The sequence below is a fragment of the Lissotriton vulgaris genome, chromosome 7 (assembly GCF_964263255.1).
Source record: "Lissotriton vulgaris chromosome 7, aLisVul1.2, whole genome shotgun sequence".
NCBI lineage: Eukaryota > Metazoa > Chordata > Amphibia > Caudata > Salamandridae > Lissotriton > Lissotriton vulgaris.
In genome coordinates, this window is record NC_141695.1 from 1,742,422,112 (window position 1) to 1,742,447,174 (window position 25,063).

General features: G+C 43.5%; 1 protein-coding gene across 1 annotated transcript in view; it reads right to left on the reverse strand.

The window, feature by feature from the left end:
- LOC147706550 (alpha-2-macroglobulin-like) overlaps nt 1-25,063 on the reverse strand; it is a 122,216-nt gene that overhangs the window by 29,455 nt on the left and 67,698 nt on the right. Inside the window, exons 16-26 of the mRNA XM_086933017.1 lie at nt 24,026-24,196; nt 20,808-20,907; nt 17,606-17,726; nt 12,087-12,315; nt 9,884-10,010; nt 5,759-5,877; nt 5,520-5,571; nt 4,545-4,631; nt 3,697-3,873; nt 3,336-3,414; nt 2,037-2,193 (exon numbers count right to left, since the gene is read on the reverse strand). Coding sequence (XP_086789143.1) covers nt 2,037-2,193; nt 3,336-3,414; nt 3,697-3,873; nt 4,545-4,631; nt 5,520-5,571; nt 5,759-5,877; nt 9,884-10,010; nt 12,087-12,315; nt 17,606-17,726; nt 20,808-20,907; nt 24,026-24,196 — 1,419 coding nt within the window. The remainder of the gene's footprint in view (nt 1-2,036; nt 2,194-3,335; nt 3,415-3,696; nt 3,874-4,544; nt 4,632-5,519; nt 5,572-5,758; nt 5,878-9,883; nt 10,011-12,086; nt 12,316-17,605; nt 17,727-20,807; nt 20,908-24,025; nt 24,197-25,063) is intronic.

Here is a 25,063-nt window from a genome sequence, read left to right on the forward strand (position 1 = left end):
GTGCAAGAGTGACGTATAGTGTAAGAGTGAGGCAGGCCAAGGTATTTAGTGCCATCCACAAATAATATCCTCATAAAATGGTTTTGCTATTTATGACACCTTCCTGGTGGTCTATTAAAATGTCATAACTTTCAGAATGAATTGAATAAGTTGTGCCCCCCACACAGTGATTTTTTCCCACAAGGGATTCTACGCATATTGTGTATACACGTATGAGTCTACTCATTAACTTGTGAACTGTGCCTGAAGTTTTAATTTTTATTTCTGTTATTTTCCTCACTACACAGGGTTACATATCCCCTGAAGAACGTCCTTACCCGAAATGTATTGGGATATTAAACGCTTTGGACTCAAGACTTTCTTTGTATATATGATTGAAAATATTATAGGATGTTTCAAGAGCATAAAGCTCTGAACGAAAATAATTTACTATTCAAATAAATTTAATTTAAAGAACCAGCGTTTGACTCATGAAAGGCCTCATTTATGAGGCCCCTGCGGCACCAGGATGTCACTTTTTTGACGTTCTGGTGGCACAATGTGCCCCAGCATATATACAAGTCCAGGTAAATATGTGCCCCTTTCACACAGGGTTCCCACACAACACCCATGGAATCTGAAGCACTCCCAGATTTACAAGAAATTTTAAACCTAGGAATGCATCAGAATCTAATGCCAGCCCAGGGTTTTCATTTCTTCTTGTTTTTTCCTTTTTCTGTGTGTGCTGCATTTTGCAGCACACATTCAAATAGGAAATCGACAGAAATTATTGATATTGTGCAGGAAGGTATTCCTTCCTGCATAAAATCAATCAGCCCCGCAATGCAGGCACCCTTGCACAATGGTGCATGGGCGCCTGCGTCGGCGCATGGCAGCTCATTGTGCGCTGGCGCTTGGGAAAAGAACAGGAATGCACTGAATCCCAGAGATATAGCACAATCCTGCCCTTTTGTTTCGACGCACTGCCCTACCCCAAACGTCATAAATGCGGCCCCAAGTGTTTAATTTTTTGAAGGAACTTTTGACCAATTGGAGCACTTTCCGAATCAGGGACCAAGGCAGTGCATAAATGGGATGCTTCCCCCATGTGGGGGCGCAACTTATTCATTTTGTCTACACCTAGGATCAGAAGTTGATACCCTAAAGCACACAATTAAATTTAAAAAAGTGATTACCCTCAGTTATGAACAAGGAGTACATTACCAATCAATTTTGAGTAAAGTTCAGAGTGCCTGTCCAAACCAGAGAATAGTCAGGCAAATCCTGGGATTTAACTACCTTGAAGGACTTCCCCAATATTTATCAAGGGTTCATAGCATCCAACACCAAGGAAGACATCACGAACTGTAAAAAGAGGTCACTGGCAGGAGTGTATGTAAATAAATGTTAATTTAAGTTTTTCTTAAACAATTTAAACACATTTCACAAAGTCTGAGTTTGCTAATTGCGTAGAATTACACCAGGTGCCCTATCATAGATAGTGCCCCATTGGCGCAACAGGCATTCGCACTGCCTTCGGCACTTTGCCTCCTGTTTAAAGTAATGCGGGTTCATGTCCAGTGAAAGGCAGAGCTTTGAAACCACAGCTCTGTCTTTCACTAATGTGCTCTCCTCAGTACTGGCGCAATCTGTCAACCTTAGCGCCTGTGCTGAGACACTGCGGTTTTACTGTAATTGACCTGGTAAATGGTACCAATCGATGCAATCCAGGGCAGGGCACACAGTGGGCCCAAGTCTTCTCAGAACTGTCAAGTCACAAAGGGCTTGGAATAGGAAAATGTCCCAGTCCACCAATGCTCTTAAAAGCAGTGAACAATGTACAGAAATTGCCAGTTCATTAATTTCCTTAGGATTGTGGGAGTCGGATACTGATCCCCTCGGATTTACACCCCTGCTCAGGAGGTTCTACCAATTCTTACTTGCTCAAATGCCTTGATTGTTCCATTTTGAGCAGACTTATTGCCCATACCTTTAGACACTCTCACACACAAAGACCTTTTTCACCCCACACTAAAGCAACAAGTGTAACCAGTCACCTTCAAGGCGTTGTTGAAGAGCGTCCCCACACTCTGGAAGCAGCCGTTATCCTTCTGATGGGATGCGAGCCAGTGCAGGGGTTCGGATAGTTGCTTCTCTTCAATAAAAATATGTCTCCTGGCCTGAGCAAAGGTCTTGAGCACAAAGGCCGTCAGCCTGAAGGAGAGAAACAAAGAAATAACAATTTTCTGATAAAGCATCAAGCTTCTGAGTGAAATGTTTCAAAGGCACTCCGAGGAGCTCAACAGGGATCAAGAGAACTTTACACTCCTGGGATATTATGCAATCTCTTATCAGGAACACCAAGTATGGTGTGCTATGGTGAGACCTACAGAGGTGTCTTTTTTGTGCACGCAGTACTCCTTTGGCCTCTACAGGAGAGAAAGGTCTTCAGAGCCAGAACAAAGATCCACTGGATCACATTGAGTGATAAGGGATTTACTTTCTATGGTTTGCCAGTATAGGGAGAGGGAGTTCTCCAGTGTGGATCTTTCTGGGTAGATCTGTGATGGGAAGTCTCCCAGTCATATAGGGGTGTGGTTCTGTAATTCTCAAACCTGACTCCATTTTAGTCTTGCCCTCATGTAGGCCTGTGAAGTAGGCCCAACGAACAAGTGGCCTGGCCTTCTGAGTTCGTGCATATATTAACTTGGGTTTTTCTGACTCTGAATGAACTGCAGAGAGAGTGACCCTTTTCACCTGAAACTGACCTTTTGAAAAACCAGTTTCACTAGCTGATCGTTGTCTGTGTTTTTCAATCACTGTTGAGGACCTCGTTAACCTTTAGTTTCCTTGCACATATCTTATCCTAATCAATATCTAAATTGTTTCTTTCCTTACGACTTTTCATTACATGGGTATTGCTTTCAATTATGGGCTTGTCCGGCTTGTGGAAATTGAATTTGGGACAGTCCTAATAATTAACTTTTGGGTTGGGTTACTGTAAATTGGTTTTTTTTAATGTGATACTCAGGTAGAAAATGTGTCCTATTGGTCAGAATTTGGGGCAGTGGGTGTACATTTATAATGAGAATATTGTGTATAAAAGGTGATGTCTTGCTCTATGAAAATTGAGCAGTTTCTTGAGTTGTACACCGTGTTGTATTGCTGGGATTTCTGCTACTAGCTGCAGCTAATAAATTTGATCTGTGACGCCACCTAGAAGTTTTCCGTGTCTCTGTGTACCAAGGCAAGGGAACCCAGAGGACTTTGGGCGTGTCCCTGGCGCCGCTGGGTATTTGATATCCCAGTTCTTCAGTGGAAGGTACCTGGGTTGTTGACCACTGCTAAGGACTCACCAGGTGTTTCCCTGCCCAGGAGGGCCAAAGGCACTGTAGCTGCCATCGGAGTGCTTGAACCGCAACTGCTTTTGGTAACCTAGGGGAAGGAAGATAATCAGCACATAACAAAGTTAGTTACTAGCAGCTGTGTGAGCAGCTGAGTTACATATTGTCCACAAAATATTAAATACAACGACAAATCAAAGAACATCCTCCCTCCGTCAAAATCAGACTAGATTCTAGCGTTCTGAACCCTGAAGAAAGTGCTACGTTAGGGCTAATGGCACTTGTCTAGTCTTTGACCTCTTTGATATGAGCATCAATGCACAATCCTTCAGTTCAAGTAATAACCGACTGGATCGATAATTCCACCACTCACCGCTTATCATGTACTCAATCGCCTTGGATTTTATTTCATCGGTCAGTTGCCCAGTTTTGTTCAAATAATCCAGGACATAGATGTTGGGGGTTAAAAGGGCTATGTTCTGCTCGCCGCAGCCACAGGGCATCTGCAGGAGATGGTGCAAGTTCTGGATGACGGTTCCCATGAGGTCCCCTGCAAGACGGAGAAGATTCAGAGGTCCGACAAATCCTCTTTTACAGTTTAGCATTACACTGTCATAGCTATGTTCCTAGTGACTGTACCTGTTACAACACTCACAATCTTTTATGAGTACATTTGCATTATGGTGCACCACAATGTGTGGTGCTTGAGAGATGGCAGAAGAGCATCACCAAACAAGACATCTCATACAGTTTGTCACACAGTATCTGTACTCTTTACATGATCACCCTGTTCAGAGCTGACAGCACAGGATGAAAACAGTCAAGTTCCGGTAGAGGTGTGGAGAGGCTCAGCATGGTATACCATAATAGTTTCCCACAGTTACTTTTAAATACTTACCTCTTTATAAATTTCTATCATTTCTCTATTTGAGATTACATTGTGCAGAGCAGGGGTTAACTTTGCTTAGTCTTCTTTTAATTTGATTCTGCTACAACCAATATTTGACTGACATGTTAAATAATATTGCCCGGATGGAGAAGACCTTTAGCTCAACCATAAGTCATGAACCAATTGAGAGCCTTATGACATTTGTGTGGTAATAGCAGGAAGAAAGGGTAACGCGGAGGATGCAGGGTTGATGGAACTGATGGGCCAATGTAGGTGCCTTCACATTCTTCAACAGTGACAGGAAAGATGTTAGGGTCTTAACGATCACTTACCAACAACGGAGTAATAAGCCCGTGAAGATCCTTCCACCATATTCTCAGGAACCTTCAGGTGAATCTTTTCGGAAACAGGGCTGTCGGCTAAAAGATAACATAAGACATGGTCTGAGACATAGGAAGTGTTTTCTGATTTGGTGCACCAAAGGTTTGCGAGGGTAGCTGAGCTCACCCTGATTTGCAAATCCTCATTTCCTTCTTTCTTGGTGAGGAATTGATATAGATCTTAAAATAAGTCTAAACTCTGTATATATAATACATTATTATTTTGCAGCAATTCACATCCTTGCACTATAGATTAATACGTGCCTGAATACATTTATACATCATTTACTGCATGAAACGCTATTTTCCACATCTACAATTGTTATTTTGAAGTGGTGCCCAACTAGGAGGGGATGGAAGCATCAGGGATAAGATTTAGGAGTGGGACACTTTATAGGGCTGTTTGGGAACCATTAGTGGAATAGACAAGCAAGATGTAGGCCAGGTTTAGGGTAAAGTGGAAGGATTGTATGTCAACACTATTACTAGAATGCCAGGTGGTAATGAAAGTCAGAAACAAGGCTCATTAAAAGAGTTTCATGGGGTTTAGAATACCAAAAGTGCATAGGGAGCTTACAAACAGGGTGGAGATGCTTTGAATGAGCTGTATGTAGGCTGCAGAACAGGAATGTCAGAGGGTAGTAGAAAACAGGAATAAGGCACATTGAAAGAGCTGTGTGTGGCCCTACATGGTTGCTATGGGTCAGAGATAAAAAGCAGAACCAGAAATGTGTTATGACAGAGGCTGCGGCTGCTTAGAATTGATCTACATTACTTAAACTTTGTGCCGTCTCAGGACTGAAATAGCCGGTGTGCCACAGGTAAAGACTGAACTTATTTGCAGAGCTCTAACATTAAAGTGTAAAGTGTGTTGTGTGTGAAGACTAATTTAACAAGAGTACTACTCATCAGATGTGATTGACCCACCTTTTACACAGATCAGAGCATTGACAGTATCTTCCTTCTCTATCCCTTCAGGCTGCAAAAAATAATAACACACAGGGCAGAGAATTAAGATTAGTACCAGACAGAATTGGAAAATTGGGAAGGTAGCAGCAGGAAATGTTGGTTTATATCTGGGAAGTCTCTCAGCAAGCATTGTATGCCAGATATAAGAAAAATCCCACAGAAATAAGTGTCAAGAGCACACACCACCCCTACATTACCTCAACCAGAAGAGGTTTGACGAGTGTATCCTTCCTGTGCACATCGTGGGCAACAATTTGGTTCCCGCACAGACCTTCTCCCTTCAGTGTCTCGGCGCTAACTGTGAAATTCACCTCTCCTGAAATAGGCAGTAACAGAAAAAGGCAAATCAAGGCGACAAAGAGAAGGAACAAAAATTCTAAATCTCTTCCCCTAAACCCAAGCAAAGGTTTGAGATTCATTTAGGAGGACACATGACGTATCCATGTTAAGATAATTCATTTAGGAGTTCATTATCTTTATGGGAGCTTCTCCATAAGGTTTTATTTAGGTCACAGAAGAGATATGAACATCTCTGTTCCAGCAGGAATGTCTCCATTCCATAGCAAATGTCCTTTACCTTAGCCGGGCCGAAGACAGCTGTAATGCCAGAAACCGGTCCCCGGAAGCTTGTTTCCTTTCCAGTAAAAGAATTGGCTTGGTAGTTTGGTCTACCCTGTTCTCATGATGCACTGGGCCAGGGACAGACTAATTTGCATGTAGCCAGGTTCTGAGCTGGGATGGTGCAGTGAGCTAAAAAACGGTGATGGATCAAGCCCTGATCTGTTGACTGGGTATGAGTGTTCTGCTTAATTCAGATACTCTGTCCATCACCACCCCTTTTTCGGAATCGTTTTGTCCACCATACGCGTGGAAGGGTATGCTAAGACATGAGTCCCTTGCTCACTGCACCATCAGGATTCAAGCAAGCCGGGCCGAAGACGGCTGTAATGCCAGAATACGGTCCCCGGAAGCTTGTTTCCTTTCCAGTAAAAGAATTGGCTTGGTAGTTTGGTCTGCCCTGTTCCCATGATGCACTGGGCCAGGGACAGACTAATTTGCATGTAGCCAGGTTCTGAGCTGGGATGGTGCAGTGAGCTAAAAAACGGTGATGGATCAAGCCCTGATCTGTTGACTGGGTACGAGTGTTCTGCTTAATTCAGATACTCTATCCATCACCACCCCCTTTTCTGAATCGTTTTGTCCACCATAAGCGTGGAAGGGTATGCTCAGACAAGAGTGCCTTGCTCACTGCACCATCAGGATTCAAGCAAGCCGGGCCGAAGACGGCTGTAATGCCAGAAACCGGTCCCCGGAAGCTTGTTTCCTTTCCAGTAAAAGAATTGGCTTGGTAGTTTGGTCTGCCCTGTTCCCATGATGCACTGGGCCAGGGACAGACTAATTTGCATGTAGCCAGGTTCTGAGCTGGGATGGTGCAGTGAGCTAAAAAACGGTGATGGATCAAGCCCTGATCTGTTGACTGGGTACGAGTGTTCTGCTTAATTCAGATACTCTGTCCATCACCACCCCCTTTCCTGAATCGTTTTGTCCACCATAAGCGTGGAAGGGTATGCTCAGACATGAGTCCCTTGCTCACTGCACCATCCGGATTCAAGCAAGCCGGGCCGAAGACGGCTGTAATGCCAGAAACCGGTCCCCGGAAGCTTGTTTCCTTTCCAGTAAAAGAATTGGCTTGGTAGTTTGATCTGCCCTGTTCCCATGATGCACTGGGCCAGGGACAGACTAATTTGCAGGTAGCCAGGTTCTGAGCTGGGATGGTGCAGTGAGCTAAAAAACGGTGATGGATCAAGCCCTGATCTGTTGATTGGGTATGAGTGTTCTGCCTAATTCAGATACTCTGTCCATCACCACCCCCTTTTCTGAATCGTTTTGTCCACCATAAGCGTGGAAGGGTATGCTCAGACATGAGTCCCTTGCTCACTGCACCATCAGGATTCAAGCAAGCCGGGCCGAAGACGGCTGTTATGCCAGAAACCGGTCCCCGGAAGATTGTTTCCTTTCCAGTAAAAGAATTGGCTTGGTAGTTTGGTCTGCCCTGTTCCCATGATGCACTGGGCCAGGGACAGACTAATTTGCATGTAGCCAGGTTCTGAGCTGGGATGGTGCAGTGAGCTAAAAAATGGTGATGGATCAAGCCTTGATCCGTTGACTGGGTACGAGTGTTCTGCTTAATTCAGATACTCTGTCCATCACCACCCCGTTTTCTGAATCGTTTTGTCCACCATAAGCGTGGAAGAGTATGCTCAGACATGAGTCCCTTGCTCACTGCACCATCAGGATTCAAGCAAGCCGAGCCGAAGACAGCTGTTATGCCAGAAACCGGTCCCCGGAAGCTTGTTTCCTTTCCAGTAAAAGAATTGGCTTGGTAGTTTGGTCTGCCCTGTTCCCATGATGCACTGGGCCAGGGACAGACTAATTTGCATGTAGCCAGGTTCTGAGCTGGGATGGTGCAGTGAGCTAAAAAACGGTGATGGATCAAGCCCTGATCTGTTGACTGGGTACGAGTGTTCTGCTTAATTCAGATACTCTGTCCATCACCACCCCCTTTTCTGAATCGTTTTGTCCACCATAAGCGTGGAAGGGTATGCTCAGACATGAGTCCCTTGCTCACTGCACCATCAGGATTCAAGTAAGCCGGGCCGAAGACTGCTGTAATGCCAAAAACCGGTCCCCAGAAGCTTGTTTCCTTTCCAGTAAAAGAATTGGCTTGGTAGTTTGGTCTGCCCTGTTCCCATGATGCACTGGGCCAGGGACAGGCTAATTTGTATGTAGCCAGGTTCTGAGCTGGGATGGTGCAGTGAGCTAAAAAACCGTGATGGATCAAGCCCTGATCTGTTGGCTGGGTACGAGTGTTCTGCTTAATTCAGATACTCTGTCCATCACCACCCCCTTTTCTGAATCGTTTTGTCCACCATAAGCGTGGAAGGGTGTGCTCAGACATGAGTCCTTTGCTCACTGCACCATCAGGATTCAAGCATGCCGGGCCGAAGACGGCTGTAATGCCAGAAACCGTGCCCCGGAAGCTTGTTTCCTTTCCAGTAAAAGAATTTGCTTGGTAGTTTGGTCTGCCCTGTTCCCATGATGCACTGGGCCAGGAACAGACTAATTTGCATGTAGCCAGGTTCTGAGCTGGGATGGTGCAGTGAGCTAAAAAACGGTGATGGATCAAGCCCTGATCTGTTGACTGGGTACGAGTGTTTTGCTTAATTCAGATACTCTGTCCATCACCACCCCCTTTTCTGAATCTTTACGTTAGGCAGCAGAAGGAATATGGTGAAGATTAGAAGATCCTTCCACTCAACGAGGATTATCCTTACATTAAGAATTTACTTATATGAAGCAGCACAGGTCTGAACGCGGCGACAATCGGAGCATCCCTCTTTTTTGGGAATGGTAGGTCTAAAGAACAAAGTTCTGCGGCTTTGGAGAAGCCAACAATTCACAAAATGTCAGGGGTTGTGACTGCAAAATACCTTTTTATAATGTAAAAATGCCCTTTTAGAAATTGTTTCCAACTTGTATAAGGGGGTTTATCCTGGCAACCTTTTCCAAACTGTAAATATGAACAAGCATGAAAAGGCCACCCAGCTCCTACATGTGAATTGCCATGAGACATATCAGTGATTTATGACCACAGCTGTGGGCAAATACCCATGATCAGATACCATCCCTCAATTTGCATTGTTATTTCCCAGCATGTTAACTTTAAAAAAAAGTAACAAATATGCCTCTAATGGGCTTTGGCTGCTTTTAACAAACATAATTCACATTCCGGGAATGCAAACGCAGGGGGCTGAGATCTGCTAGCCCTCGCCGGCCTCCAGATCTTCTTTAGCAGCCATTCATAGAGAGAGGCAAAACCCAAGCTGACTTAGTAATATTTGGAAGGCAGAAGGTTTTGTAACCCTCTAGGAATATAGATTTGTGTGACTTGACTGACTAGTAAGTGAGTAACATTGCAAAAGATGCAACATTTGTGCTCCCTAGTTGCAACCTGTCCTCTGATACATGAGGCCCTTGGTTATCACTGTCAGGACACTGCCCAGCAGATGCAGGGCAATATTTTTGCAGTAGAGTAAAGTTCCATGTTTGCATCTACTCTAGTGCGATCATTTCTACCGCCATCAAGAGCTCCCCTAACAAAACGTAGTAGGTTCAATTCATGGAAAAGATGTAAGTATCTATGTTATGTTAGGATTATTTTGCCAGTGCCAGAGCTTGTCTGACAAAAGGCAAGCCACACCAGGGAAGGCAGGTGATGCTATGAGGGCCCGACCGAAGATCATATTTGAAATAGTCCTTACCCAGGGTTTTTGGGGATACATCCCAGGAGACAGTGACCCTCTCATTGGCAGGAATGCAGTGTCCCTCCTCCTCCTTTTTGGTAGGTTTTGCATCGTAGTCTTCTGATTTATCCAGGTGGATGCTGACCTGTCAAGAAAAGGACAACACAGACTTGAAGGTCTCACCATTAAAGAAAGCACACCTCAGAACCCTCAATCTATTCCCTGATCCCAGAATAAAAAAATTCTAGAAGCAAAAAAAATAAAACCCACTAACCCTGAGGGGAAACATCACTTACAACGCATTTATTACAACGCACTACCATTACAACGCAACCATTACAACGCAAACCATTACAACGCATTGCGCTGGGTGGCGCTCTAGGATAGGGAATATATTTAATTTACTATCCAACACCTTCCCTACTATCCACGGGGACTGGAGTTGGAATAGTAAATTAAACTATTCACTATCCAGCACCCCAAAGCGCTATGCGTTGTAATGGTATGCGTTGTAAAAACCGCGTTGTAACAGCAGGCGTTGTAATAGCCTGCGTTGTAACAACACCAATCCACCTTGAGTTCCAGATTAGCATGCTACCGGGTATAAAGTGCTACAACATCTCATCGGCGTAGAAATACAATTACAATAACTTACAATTTATAACCCAAACTAAAATTTATAATTTAGCACTCAGCAGTCAGACAATTGTAGTTCATACAGGCTGCATAATATGTTCACTGCTTGATACTCTTACACTCACATACAACAATGCTGGTAAGGGCCATATCCACCACCCAGTTCTGTAGCATCTATTAGCATCTGAGCATACATGGCATTTCTGAAGAGATCGGCCACATGTATCTGGCCAATGGATCACTTTAATTTAGTTCACCACAGCCGGTCCCAATAAGCTACACCATATGATCACTTCTTGAAATCTCATACTGAGAATCAGATATGGAATGGTATTAACAAAGTTCATGCCAGCAGATTTCGCCACCATTTCTCCATTTAAACTATGCCCGCTCAGGACCAAAAACATTAAACAGAGTATCTCAGAATGGACAACCCAGTGTAGTATCCAGATAAATGAACTACAAATGTGAGAAATTCGACAAAAGGACCTGCAGAGTGCTCAAAGGGACCCTTTTACTGAAAACTATAAACTATGTGCCTGTCTCTCACACTTCCTCATCCATCACACTGCTAAGCGATGTGTCTCATGACATGATAACCGCACCTCAGAGGCCCTCGCGTGTGACCTGGAAACACTTCGCTCACGGTATAAAAATAAAGAGAGCACACTTCCACCCACATACCCTGTGTGCTACCCATGTAGACAAGTGATACAGCACCCCATATGGGGTATTAGGCACTATATAAACGTTGCTGTGCAATAAAATGTGTAACTTGTAAACAAACATAGCCATACAATAATTGTAGGTTAAGGTAGTTGATACTTTATTAGAAGCCTCGTCCATCAAGTATCATTTGACAACTGACCAGCTTGCGCCTAACCTCATCACTGCGGCGCGAATTCCGCCGCAGTGCTGAACATTCCTATTGCGGGCGTGGTCATGACGGCTCCGAGCCGTCATCAGCACGCGCCCACCGTGACTCATGACGGCCGGGAGCTGTCATGAGCATCGAAGAGGTTAATTTGCATTCTATATTCCATGTTCTTTGTTACATCTACATTTCATGTTCTATGTGACATCACATAGCAACCAGCTTCACTAGCATCTGCAGCTAAATATCACACAATGCTACCATGTTACCCTCAATAGCAAACTCAATCGGGATTGGATAGCCACAAGGTTATGTCAAGACAACCCTACTGCATATCATGTGTTTCCAAAAAAGGTAAGTTCCTATTATCACAAAATTTTCCATCTGGTCAGAAACACTAATTTGCCATTTGTTCATCTCACAGGATGCAGCTATCTGCTAGTTTGGTGACCTTATGTACCACATATGCCCAGTAGATTGTTTTTATTAACTATCCCCCGCCCTTATGTCTGCTCAGACTAAGAACTGTCTTGTTTTTTTGCTTGTTAAATGATTTAAATTGTTTATGCCCCTGGAAATTCTAAACATTTGATAAGAACAGAATAAAGGTTTATACTAGCAGTCCAGTATATTTCAGCATATGCCAAAGAGTTTTGCTATCCTGCACTCTGCTCAATAAAGTTTGGAGAAATTAACATAAAAAAGCCTTACTCGTATGCACTTGTCCAAGTAGTTGAACACGGTGACCTTCAATTGGAAAGTCTCACCACGAATGACAGAGTATGGAAGCGTCATATCGGTAAAGAAGGGCTGGAAGGCAGTCAGAGAAGTGGTGGGGGAGAGGCCGAAGCCGGTGTCCGGCGCCAGGCAGAATGCGCTGGCTTTCCATTCAGTGATGGTGTCGGGGATCGTGGACTGGAGTTCGGCATGCCCTTTGTCACTGGTAAGAAATGGAAAAAGGAAGATTAATTAAAATATTATTCTCAAAAGTGCTTGTGAAAAACATATTTCCGAGGTATAGGGTATTGGGTAAGAGCAAATACATTACAGTGATAACTACTGGAATGGCAACATAAACATCTATACCCAATTGATAAAGAAGGCAGAAGTTTTCTGTTTAAAAGTTCTCCCTCGCTTCTTGCATTGCAAGCGGCACCCTAAGATCCCTTCATAAGGCATCACTAACAAGACATAAAGCTAGGAATACAGGTTTCCTCACCCAGCCTTGACAAGAGCAACTAAGACTTTCTCTCTCTCACTCATCAACATTACTACAGGATTCCCTTATCCTGCTTCTTGAGGAGGACACCAAGCTAAACCAAATTGTCTCACCAATAGCAGAAGTTACATCCCTCATACATCAGCACTGCTGGTAATGCAATTTCCCTCACACAGCCCTGACAATATAGATGACTTCTCTCCACCTCTCACTACTCAACAGCAATGCTTGTTCTTCTAATCTTGCTTCATCAACAGAAACACAAGTTTAACCTCACATCCTTAAGATCCATAGGTTCAAATTTAACGGCAATCAATTGTAATATCACCGGATCTGCGTGGGTTGAACATTTTGCCAAAATTTAAGCCACACCGGACAACCCCACTATAACCTCCCTCCCCTCAAGCCCCCTCAACATCTCTGTGTCTGAGGTCGAGGAAGCTATAGCTGAAAGTGCAGGAAACAAAGCACCTGGTCCCGATGGGCTCTCAATTGATCAATTAAAGTGTGAACGTAACTTCTGGGCCCCACTGCTATGTAACATCTTTAACAACTTAACGAACGAACGAATCCCGGATACATGGTCATGCAGTACTATTGTGCCTATCTTTAAAAAAGGCGACAGGCTGGATCCCGGGTGCTACCGCCCCATATCGTTAATCGATAACACCTTGAAAGTCCTGGGGAGGGTCATCTTCAAAAGGATTAGAGCCTGGGCGGAAGAGAGTAAGATTCTACATCCCAGCCAGCTTGGTTTTCGCAGCAATGTTGGTACGGTGGAACAATGTTTGAACTTGAGTTTGATTATGGCAAAATATAACACCGCTAAAAAATCCCCCCTATATTTTGGTTTCATGGACTTAAGTTCTGCTTTTGATTTTGTTAATCGTTCTCGTCTATGGTCCACCCTCCTTAATTATGGTTTGGATGATTATTTGGTCCACTTTTTAGCTTTTTTACATAGTGAACTAAGAGCACGTGTGCGCATTAACCAATTTGGCGAAGTATCTGACGACATCAGCATTGGTAGGGGGGTCAGACAGGGGTGTGTGCTGGCCCCCCTCCTCTTTATTCTCTATATTAACGATTTGAGCTGCTCACTGAATACTTTATCAAAAGATGTTCCCCATGTGAATGGTGTCCCCATACCCACCCTCCTTTACGCTGATGATGCAGTCCTAATGGGCCGCACACCAAAGGCACTTCGCACTTTAATTTCAGGCTTTGTCCATTTTATGGCAGACCTAGGCTTGACCACTAATTTTAAGAAATCTCTTATTATGAGCTGTGGCCCCAAAAAATATAAAATTGCTGAGATTAAATCAGGGTCAAATGTTTTGAAAAGCACCTGCACTTTTCCCTATCTGGGGTTGCTATTTTCAAATACTGGTTCGTGGCAACCACACATTTCTTACGCTAGGAATAAGTTGGGTAAAGCTATAAATTGTGTCACTTCTTTAAGACAACCCAACCATGCTGATGTGATTACACCACTAGTAAAGATTTATCAAACTCAATGCACCCCAACTGGTACTTATGGCGCCGAGGTTTGGGGTTACACAAATTGTATCCATATCCAGACCGAAGAAAATAGGTTTTGTCGGAAGGTGCTGGGTGGGGTCATTTGTTCCCCTCACTATATATGCCACAGTGAACTAAACATCTCATATATAGAAGATTTTGTAAGATCTAGACCAGCACTCTTCTGGCTAAAGATATGGATTAACCCGGCTGCCACTTTGACCCGCGATATAATCTTGGACTGTTTAAAATGTGATAGGGCACACTGTATACCATGGCTAAAAGCTGTAAAATAATGCCTTGATAGCGTAGGACATGGTTATTTGTTTACTTCACCCAGTTTAATAAATCACTCACATAAGACTATTATTCATAGGGCATTATATCACCTGTATAGAGAAGAGCGGGAAAGGAAGAACCTGGCCAAATGTACCATTTAAAATACATGGGCTATTCCGAACCTCAAATTAAACACCCAGTCCCCCCACACAGGTATTTATGTTTACACCTTGGGAGGTGGAATAGGAGCTTACTGTTTCGCTTTCGAGATGGGAGTAGAGTAAATTTACTAAACTTCCCTCTGGGTTACAATAAACATTTAGAAACTCTGTATTGTCCTTGTAACCCTAATATGAAACAGAGCCTTATGCATTTTTAGTTTTTCTGCGATTTCTATAAAATTCTTTCCGCTCATTATTTAATGCCCTACTGTAGAAAACATAAGTTGACCGACTTCAGAATAGCTCTGAGGTCCTTTTTATTACTGGGATCAGATGAAGTAATATTTAGAGTGAGCTGCTTTCTCAAAGCTGCTGTTCGTTCTCGAGCCACTTTATATATTGATGTATAACATCCGCACATTGTACCTTTTATGCACTTTATAACTCTTTTCTGCACATTTTGCATATTTTGCACATTATTGATGTGGACCTATTAACGTTGCTGCTATTTTTCATCCATTTTTTATTCTGTCTTTTAGAAAATATTTTTAATTGTACATAATGCTGTTTTTATCAAGGAGGGACATTCTGTGTGTTAGTGTGAAATTGATCAATTGGTTTATGTCCTTTCCAGCTGTTACATTTGCACTGTATTGTTTTGATATTGCAATTGCATGTACTTTCATGGATGTTTTTATTCCGAATAAAGATCTTTTGACTTGACTTGACTAACCTCACATCCTCACCAATAGAAATAGGCACTTCCCTCATACATCCTAACCTCTGGTAACTCCTCATGTATCGCCCCATTTTAGTATAAAACATGTAATAGGTGATCCACATTAAATTCTGTGTTCTTCGATATAGGTTTTTATTGTGTGTGATAATAATTGTACATAAAACTGGGGCACTCCTAATGGGAGGTTGGGTGTATTATTTTCAGGTGATCCTGTGTCTGAGGACATGGATGTAAGATGGGCGGGTGCGGGTAATATTGGGGGGGTGGGGAAATCATTTGACTGCCCTGAAGGGGCATCTATGATAAATGGGGTTGGTGAAGCTATTATAGGTGTGAGCAAATGTGCAAGCACTGTAGGCCAACTAACCTTCTTACGGCTTGCAAGATGAACTTGTTAACCACATGTTTATGTGTTGGACTATTTTGTTCAATTTTTTGTTTATTTCACTTTAAACCACTTTTTTTCAATATGCTAGATTGGCTAATTTGTTGTACTTTACCTTCTTACTTTTTAATTGCAAGGGGAAGGAAGGGCTATTTTTGGTATTGACTAAGGTTCTTGAAGGATTATACACAAGCCCCTTGAGCTCTTGGTGCGTCACTTTTAACATGGGAAAAAGTGACGTACCAGTTGTGCAAGGGACTAAATAAGCCCCTTGGTTTTAGATATTGACTAAGGTTGTTTGTCTGGCACCCTTTGGTTGCATTTGTGGTCTTAGTGTGGGAGGTGTAGTTTATGCTGGAGAGACCTCCTCACAAATGGTACTACTCACCTTACCTGCAGTCTACCTCACATTTGATTGTGCAGGTGCCTTTCATTATCGGACGTTTATAGTTTCTGTCCAGGTAATAGGCAACATGTATATATCCCTGCAAACATAGCATATATTCGGGCACCATAATAGATTGTTTAACCCCTCCTGTGCTCATGATGAGGTCAGCTCGTCAGCTCGTGTGCTCATGACAAGCTGAGCTCGTCATGACCGTTGGAACGCTCGAACGCTGGGCTAATTCCCCTGCTGTGCTGAGCGTTCCATTAAACGGGCGTGGTCATGACGAGCTCAGATCGTCATGAGCACATGACTACCATGGCTTATGATGAGCTGAGCTTGTCATGAGCACCGAGGCGCTGTGCGCGCGCCTCCCCCCCCAATCCAGCACAGCGGGGGAAACAGCCCCGCAGTGAAGGGGTTAAATTGTAATGAACTCATCTGAAAAAAATCTCTTTACTGTCATCCTCTGAAATTCAGAGCTTATGGTGTTTTTGTTCTTTTATCTAGGTAACATGCTTTTAGGACTTTTCTATTTATAGTTTTAATTCTCTGATGATTTACTTTTAACAAGACTGATACAATGCTCTGGTCTGTGGTAGTTTGATTCTTTTGCTGAACAGTGAGGAGGTTCCTCCATCAGCACCTCTTGTGGTTTTCTTCCTCCTCTGACATTGATGCACCAGTTGAAAAAAGACACAGACGAAAAGATGACCTTTGAGTCAATTTCTCTTTTTCAGCACATTTTACAAATGGTCAGATTTAAAGATAAAGACATCCTATATATAGTCAAAAACCCAAAGCTGTTTCCGCGGTAAGCACTGTGGAGAAGTGGAGAAGTGTGGCTCAGGGGTTAGAGGCGGCAGACCCGGAAGCTGAGATCGGCCCTGGACCAGGGTTCAATTCCCCGCCTCCGTGGGTCTTGGGCTCAAAAAATTCCACGGACTCGATAATTCTCGCTCCGGTGCCTTCTCGACTCACGGGTTCACACTCTGCGACTCTGGGCAATAGCTTGCTTAATCTCCACAATGGCCCCTCGCGGCAGGATGCCTGGCTTTCACCTTGTGGATACCCTGCCGGGGTTATCTCACAGGGGAATACCAGGACGGGTTCCCTAAACAAGCGCCGGGAAACCCACTGCGGGTAGCTGTGCGCTATATAAGCTCAAATACATATACATTTTCACTGCATTTATTTGATACTCAGGACTGGGCATAGTTCCTCATCAAACGCCAGATGTTCTACACATTTATACCAGGCCAAACTTGGCACAGGCAGTGGTTCAGAGAAAAATAGGAAAGAGGTGAGGGAGCTGGGCATTTCCTCGAACATGAATATGAAGGGGCTGACTGAAGGATTGGAGGAAAAGGGGGATGTTGATCTGTGATGTGGGACTATTTAGCTTTTCTTTTATTTCAGAATATTTGTGGTCAGTAAAGGCATACTTTGCATTGCCACCTTCTTGCTCCCAACAGATCAGGTGGATTCTAAGCTGTTGTAAGGCTCTAGATGACTGGTAAAGAGGAAGGAATGTTACTTACTCAGTGGTCTTCAGATCCCATATCCAGGTCTCAGGAAAGTAGGTCCGAACTGTCTCGATCGCAGAATCTAGCAACACTCTACTCATACTCTCTGATCGAGACAACATTATCGGGCTCACTCCTGTGAAAACAAAGAACCTGTGGCGTAGATGCATATTTAAGTAAAAAACGATATCACATGTTTTAACTGGGAACGCAACAATATTTTCTCCTGGAAGTGTAACTTTGGACTTTTGCACACAATTCACTAATACATTCAATCCTGGGTTACAGAAAATACCTCTACATAATCATGACAAGGTCTATGCCATCTTTTTATAGCTAATTCCAATGTTCCTATATGTGGGATAAAGAACCCACTATCATATGTTATAAGTTTATTAGAAATCCCTACAGCGTTGCGTGAATATACAGAGAAACAGGAGGAACGAGGAATGGGGATTGAGGCCAAACTCATCGCAGTGAAGGGGATATTTACAACAGAAGTGGCAGAGTGTGTCGTTAGCCTCCTTGGCTTAGCGACACGCTCCGCAACTTCAGAAAAGCAGAGCTGCACCATATTTACAAGAATATGGTGCAGCCCTGCATTTCCCCCTGCGATGGCGCTGCACTTAGCAGTGTAGCACCAACTTAGGCACCCTTGCACCACACTGCAAGGGTGTCTGCGTGCAGGGGAGGATTGTTTATGTACAGGAAGGTCCCCCTTCCTGCACATAAACAATCTTGAAATTCTCGTTTTGTCACTTCTATGAGTGTTGCTTAGTGCAGCTCACATGGAAGTTACACAATGTCATTTCTTTTTCACAGATTGTTTGTGTGCCGGAAGGGTCGCCTTCCTGCACATAAACAATCCAAGGCGTTTTGCATTCTCCATGTGTGCTGCACAAGGCAGCACAGCTGGAAAAATCAAAAACGAGGAGAAATAAAGCATTTCTCCTCGTTTCAAAAAGATAAGACCAGGTTTGCCCTGATCTTAATTTTGCCGCTGCCTCCTATTCACGCTGCCCTTGTGAATAAGGGGCAGCATCTAAATCAATGGGTGTCGCGGTAGAACGCCCACCGCAACACCCTCTGTCCACCCCTTTCACGCTAAGCATAGCGAGTGAGGGGGTCTTATTTACAAGGCAGCGTTAAGCCACTTTAAGTGGCTTAACGCTGCCTTGTAAATAAGGCAAAAAGGCCCTATCACCACAGGAACGCCCTAAAAAGTGACGTTCCCATGGCGATAGGCCTTTACATATACCCCTGAGTGTCTTACTCCTAATACTTTTTCAGTTATCACAGGTCTCCCCTTTTCAGCTTTTAATCTGTGGTTTCTTGCTCCCTCTAATAAAAGAGATACAATATTTATAGTTATTTGCAATAAATGTGGTGTTTGTACTGTGAAAGTAAAAATTCCAATAGTCATCTTGTAAGTGGTTCGAAATTATGTGATTAGGAATTAAATATGTGACCTTCATAAGCAGAATGTGCTTGATCAGAGAGATATATTCTTCATACGAACTTTCCGAGTAGAATAAAAAAAGGTGCTGCCAAAATTGTCTCAAAATTAGCTAAAACTGTAAATGTTTAGGAAAAAGTAGCTGAAAAGACTGCCCTTTACACCATCAGCTGGCTCTGGCAGAGGTATCTGATGTCACAACTCAACTGTAATAACGCTTTACAGTAGAGTATTGATGTAATTTTCTTATTACAAATGAGTTGCAATGCCTCAACTTGACTATGAGCTAAAACCAAAGACAGGTTTTATGGAGTTATTTCCGGCTTTTCTCCACTTTGTAGTGCCTATTATAACATTGTTCCTTTTTTCATATTGTAAAGAGAAAGTGCTAGGATCACACAATTTAACATGTTACTAATTTTTTGACTTTGGAAGAAAGAAGGTCTAGGTTGTCCTTGCCAGAATTTCAATTCATGACCAGCACTAAACACACATGTAAGCACTACAGATGTAACTCACATAGCCAACTTGACGTTGCACCCAGTTCCATGTGTCCAGCCAGTCTTTATTAAAAATGTTCGTACAAAGATTGGCATTAGAGGGCACATTCTGTAACTGTACACAGTCTGTAGATATAAGCATTACCAATCCCCTATGGTGCAGTACAGCAACTATTTGTTTGTTGAAGTGAGATGGCACATGTCACAAACCTCTGCTGCTCAGGGAGCTGTTTTATGGGGGCTGTGAGTGGGACCTGTCAGACCTGGGTGCACATGCCCTCTTCCTGTTTTGTGACATGACCTCTCTGCAGGTTCCTGTCGCTTGAAAGTGTTGCACTGGGTTTCCATTGAGAGATTTACTCAGAGTGAGTGTGGGACTGTTAGTCTGGAGTAGTTTGACTTCCTGCATGTTTGGTGCACTGGAAAAGCCCCTTCATCTGAAATAACTCAGTTTTCTTACATATGCACTGTAAATGTGTGGTAGAGTTGTGTCTATTATTTGGAAAGTTCAGCACGTAAACTGGCTCTCACCCAATCACTGGTGCTGGATCAGGGCGAGCATTGGAGGCAAGGTTAGCCAGCAGTATGAGTGCAAGACTTTTCTTAATTTGTGCTGGTGTTTGCCGGGACCCAACAATGGCACATGTTTTACAACACCTGCAGTTATTCATCAAAGTCTATCATATGGTGGCACTGTCTGCCCAGATCTGAGCAGAGAAAATCAGTAAAGTATTACATAAAAAGCAATGTACTATAAAACATGATAGATTTTTAATCTGAACTCAGGAGAAGTGAGACCCAAAGGGGGACCTGAGGCTCCACTTAGTTCATGAACACGACAACTGCCCAGTATCTACCCCCGCTAATCAACCTCTGGGCCCACCCATAATGGCATCAACGCTCCTGAATCGCGATTACCAGCCCCCTTTGCATCTGCAGTCCAAGCTCACACACACACTTTGCCCTCCTCCAGTCAGGACTGAGCTCCCTCATTAGAACTGAGTATGAAGCCCTAAGACTCAGTTATCAGCCACCATTTGAAGATCAGGACTGAGGGCCATTGGCATTGCAAATTATGCGACGACTGCGATCATATGGTAGAGGTGTTTGCAAATGATAATTGTGGTGCTATAAAGGTGCTTGCTTGATGCTCCAGAGCCACAATAAGCCGAAATTTGACATATGATAAATTACACTTTGACCTCCATCGTACCCTGTTGAAATCTCCAAGCATTGTTAAGAAAAATTTCTGTTGCCTCACCTGGAGCATGATCATGGTCATACGCCATCCCGGTGGAGGTGGTGGAGCATAAATGTGGCTTTCGGAATTCACCGTTGGTCACCACCTTCAAACCCATTCCCTGAAAATAGAAGACAAATCATGTAGTTACACCCTCTACACTGCAGACACTATACCCGGGAGGGCCGTCTTCATTGACACATGTTCTCAGGATCAAACCCTTGCACTTAGTAAAGTGAATCCAAGCTGTGCACTTCCCATGAAAGTCATGACCTGTGGTGACTGACCGTAGCGGGCACCGGGTGTTATCCCAGTGCTGCCATATCGACCCCTGTAACAAAAGCTGCAGTGTGTGGTACTTGTATAGCGCACAAATCACCCATGAGGCATCTCAGCGCTTGTACGAATACCGCTGAGGAACCCTTCCTGGCCTTTCCCTGTGGAGTGCCCACTCCTGTGCACCCCCAAGGTGAAGCCAGGCATCCTAGCGTTGTGGGGGCCATTGTGGAGACTAAGCAAGCTATTGCCCAGAGTTGCAGAGTGGGACCCATGATTAGAATAGGCACCGAGGTGAGAATTATCAGGTCCGAGGAAGTTGAGTCCAGGACCCGCCAAGGCGGGATTTGAACCCTGGTCCCGGGCTAGACCTCTGCATCAGGGTCTGCCGCTCTAACCATAGAGCCACACTTCTCCAGTGGTCGGCGCTTCTCAGTAGCATCCCCCAGCCGGAGCCTTTCAGTACCACCCAACCTAAACCCCCCACCCCCGCTGGTTTCTGTTCCTAATGTTGTCTTTCCTGGAGACACCGTAAATTCTGCAATTATAATCCCAGTTGAGACCTCTCAGTGGATTAATGTGTCTTTGGGTGACACCTTGGAGTAAATACGGGAATCCCACATGTATTCCCCATGGAGCCCCAGATCTCTGGCACACACAGCAGTCAGTGCCGTGTATGAAGTGTTTGCGTGAATGGATTCCATTCAGAGGAAAAGGCAGACAAGTGGGATGGCACACTCACCTGTGTGTGCTTCATGCTTATCACAGGTGATAGGTGTAAGCCTTAAGAATGGCCAATGGAATTATGTGATTCTGCATCTGTGGGATTTTTCACATAATTATGAATTTGCGTCTTTTACCACATAGTCCAACTTCTACCACATAATGTATAGATTCCCAAAAAAATATTCCAGCTCAAATGAATCCAATTTACTAAAAATACTGTAACAAGTGTTCCTTCACACTGGAAGGCCTTTTGCCAAGGTTAACAGGCCATCTTTCATTTGCTTATTGCTGTATTTGGGTGTTGAATTGGTACTAATAGGTAAACATCTTTTTTCAGACGAATTGTAAAAATGTCAAAATAATGAAGTAATACTATCACAAAATGTTCAGTATTACACAGCTTAATTTGCATTTTTTGCTGCATAATCTAGTCAACAATGCTGCATATTTTGGTCCTCTTTTGCCGCATAATTGCGGTGGTCCAGCCCTTAGGCAATAGAAATATGAGGAATGGTGCAGAAAGGCATAAAGTAGGCATAACAGATGGCAACTAATAGTTCAACGTAGCAAAAAGAAAAGTCTTACACAGGTCTACTTTTGAGTGGCACTTAATTCCATATGTGGCTGGGAATTCCTACTGTTGGCGCTAAATTGAGGGTTATATCTAATGTGGTAAAATTACACGCTTGACACCCATTTCACAGGCCTTTCAACAGAACAAATATAGCAACAGGTCCCTGTGAAGAGGGACCAAGAGCTGTGAAGTGTGCAAACACAGACTGTCACAATTATTCCTCATTTCTCAGTGCAACTTGGAATGACATGAGATTCCTGAACCTCTGAATTACAGGTGCACAGGGCATCAGTAATTCTGGGACCATGAATGTCCACTAAGGGCCAAAGAGTCACCCAGAATGAGGAACTTGGTGCAGATAGATCCTGGATTGCTAAAGTGTGAGATTTGAGGAAAGAAATCCTACCGTACAGAAGCAGGCTACGTCTGCCATCTTTTATTTAGCTAAACGAAGACCATAGAGTGAACTGTTAGGGGTACAGAAGGAAGTATAACTAGGGAAAATATTAAGCTGTGTTACCTCTGTACACTTCACTAGTGAAGTCTGATTGAGCGCATTGCCTGTTATGGCAACCACAACTGTATAACGGTAAAGAGAGATTGGATATAATAGAGAGAAGAGTTACCAATATGATGCAAGGTTTGGACCACAAGTTTTAAAGCGGATTTGAAAATATAATCATGTACACTAGGTGAAAAACTATAATCCCCCCTCAGAATTCAGGACAGCTGTCCAATACCTAGTGATTTCCTACAGAGGTAAGACCTTCCTGGTTAACCAATCCCAAAACACAATCCTCACCTATCAAGGTTGGCCTACATGGTGGAGCATTCCTACTTTTCAAAGGTCCAGTCATGCTACCCCCCACCCCCACCCCCAAAAAAAACCTCAACTGGTGACCATTGAAAACATGCAGCAACTTCAAAACAGCCACCATATCTCAAAAGGCTCTCCCGTCTGGATTTCCGCTATATCTTAGGGGCCAATTGCACACCAATGAGAGAGAGAGAGAGAGAGAGCGAGAGAAGGGTTGACATACGATGAATCAAGTCTCCTGGAGATTTATTAAACAAAGAAAAGCAAAACTACAAACCAGGCGTTCTTTTTTTTTAGATCCAAGAAGATTGAACCCGTTCCCTGACACATCAAACCTAATTGTAATTTTCTCACTTTCAAGTAATACCACTCATGTGTCAGAAGTCTGTATAACAAATTAGTTCACCACCCCACTCCCATCCCTTCCTTGTACTCTTGATCCCCTTCTCCCCTCCTGCTCAATCCTCTGTTGACTATCACCCTCCCAATAAAAGTAAATGTTCTGCTGCTTTCACGTAGTGCTATTGTTCTTTTGTTAAATCACACTGCCCTGTTTGCTATTTGTAAAGCATCACAGTGCTTCTGTGTCTAGGCTTAATATCATTAAACATCATGTATAAATAAATAATGCATGCATAAATATATACATAAATATTGAAGCATTAACATTCATAGGAAGACTGGTCAGACCATAAGGGGGAAGTAGTGCTTAGCAGCAAAGCGCTCTTAGACCAAGAAGTCCTGAACCTGGACAAGAAGACTCACAAATCCTTGGAACGCTAGCAAGGCAATGCATTCATCAGAGCGGGAAGTGGAGCGTGCCGGATGAGGAAAGATCAGACTCACCTCTAGAAGATCAGAAACATCTTTCTCGTTGTCCAGGGATGACGGATAGTAGATCAGCCCGTTCTGGAAAAGAGGCTCGCGATTCACACAGGGCGTAGAGTCTACTTCCTCCAGGTTCCACCCTCCATGGTAATAGCCAGTGAGGTCTTTCAATGGGAGCAGGTCATACACCTATGTTTACAGAGAGCATGAGGACACTAAAGAATGTCAATGCATGATTGGGTGACAACCCTGACTTCCCGCTCCCATTAGACTCCTCCTGCTCATGTCCCAGAATTTGTCTTGTATTTTCTCAGCACAAACTGAGGCAAAGATGAGACCTAAGCATCAGTAGACAAAGCACAACTGTGATCTTACACCCATTCTTCCAGCACATTACTGGATTCACTGTGTAACGTCCTCGCTTCCAGAGCTGTACGTTCTACAACATTAGAACAGATCACAATATCTTTTTGGGATCTTCTACCTAGTATGAATGAAGTTCTTCATGAATGTTATCCTGCTACAGAACAGAGGAACTAATGAAGACTCTTTATTACTTAATATGTGTGGCACTTTTATAATTATTGATGTCCTTTGGTACAGTGAAAATCACCTTGAGATGATTTGATCCTAAAATTGTACTATGTAAATATGTTCACTCATTCATTTTCCTAGTAACTCCTCTGCACAGAAGCATCAGAGTGACTATGGTGAACAAAACTATTCTTTTTATATTCACCTTATAATGCAATAAGAGAGGTTACCTCAGTCCAAGAAGGGTTTCATAGAGGAAAATGGAGGATTGTGCCTTCCAGGACCGCAGATATCTAAACAACGGCCTTCAATAGAATCATGAATTCGATCTGACTCAACACCTGATTTTGCCTTGAAAAAGCCCACGACCTAAACAGGCCTCTAGGGAGAAACACACGTCGGCTGTCCTTTTTACACAGATGTAACATGAAATAAAACCCACGCACGTAAAACTTTCAAAGAACGTGTGAATTTTCGTCTGGACCACTGTTGATAAATTGTGAGGGCACAATCCTCCATTTT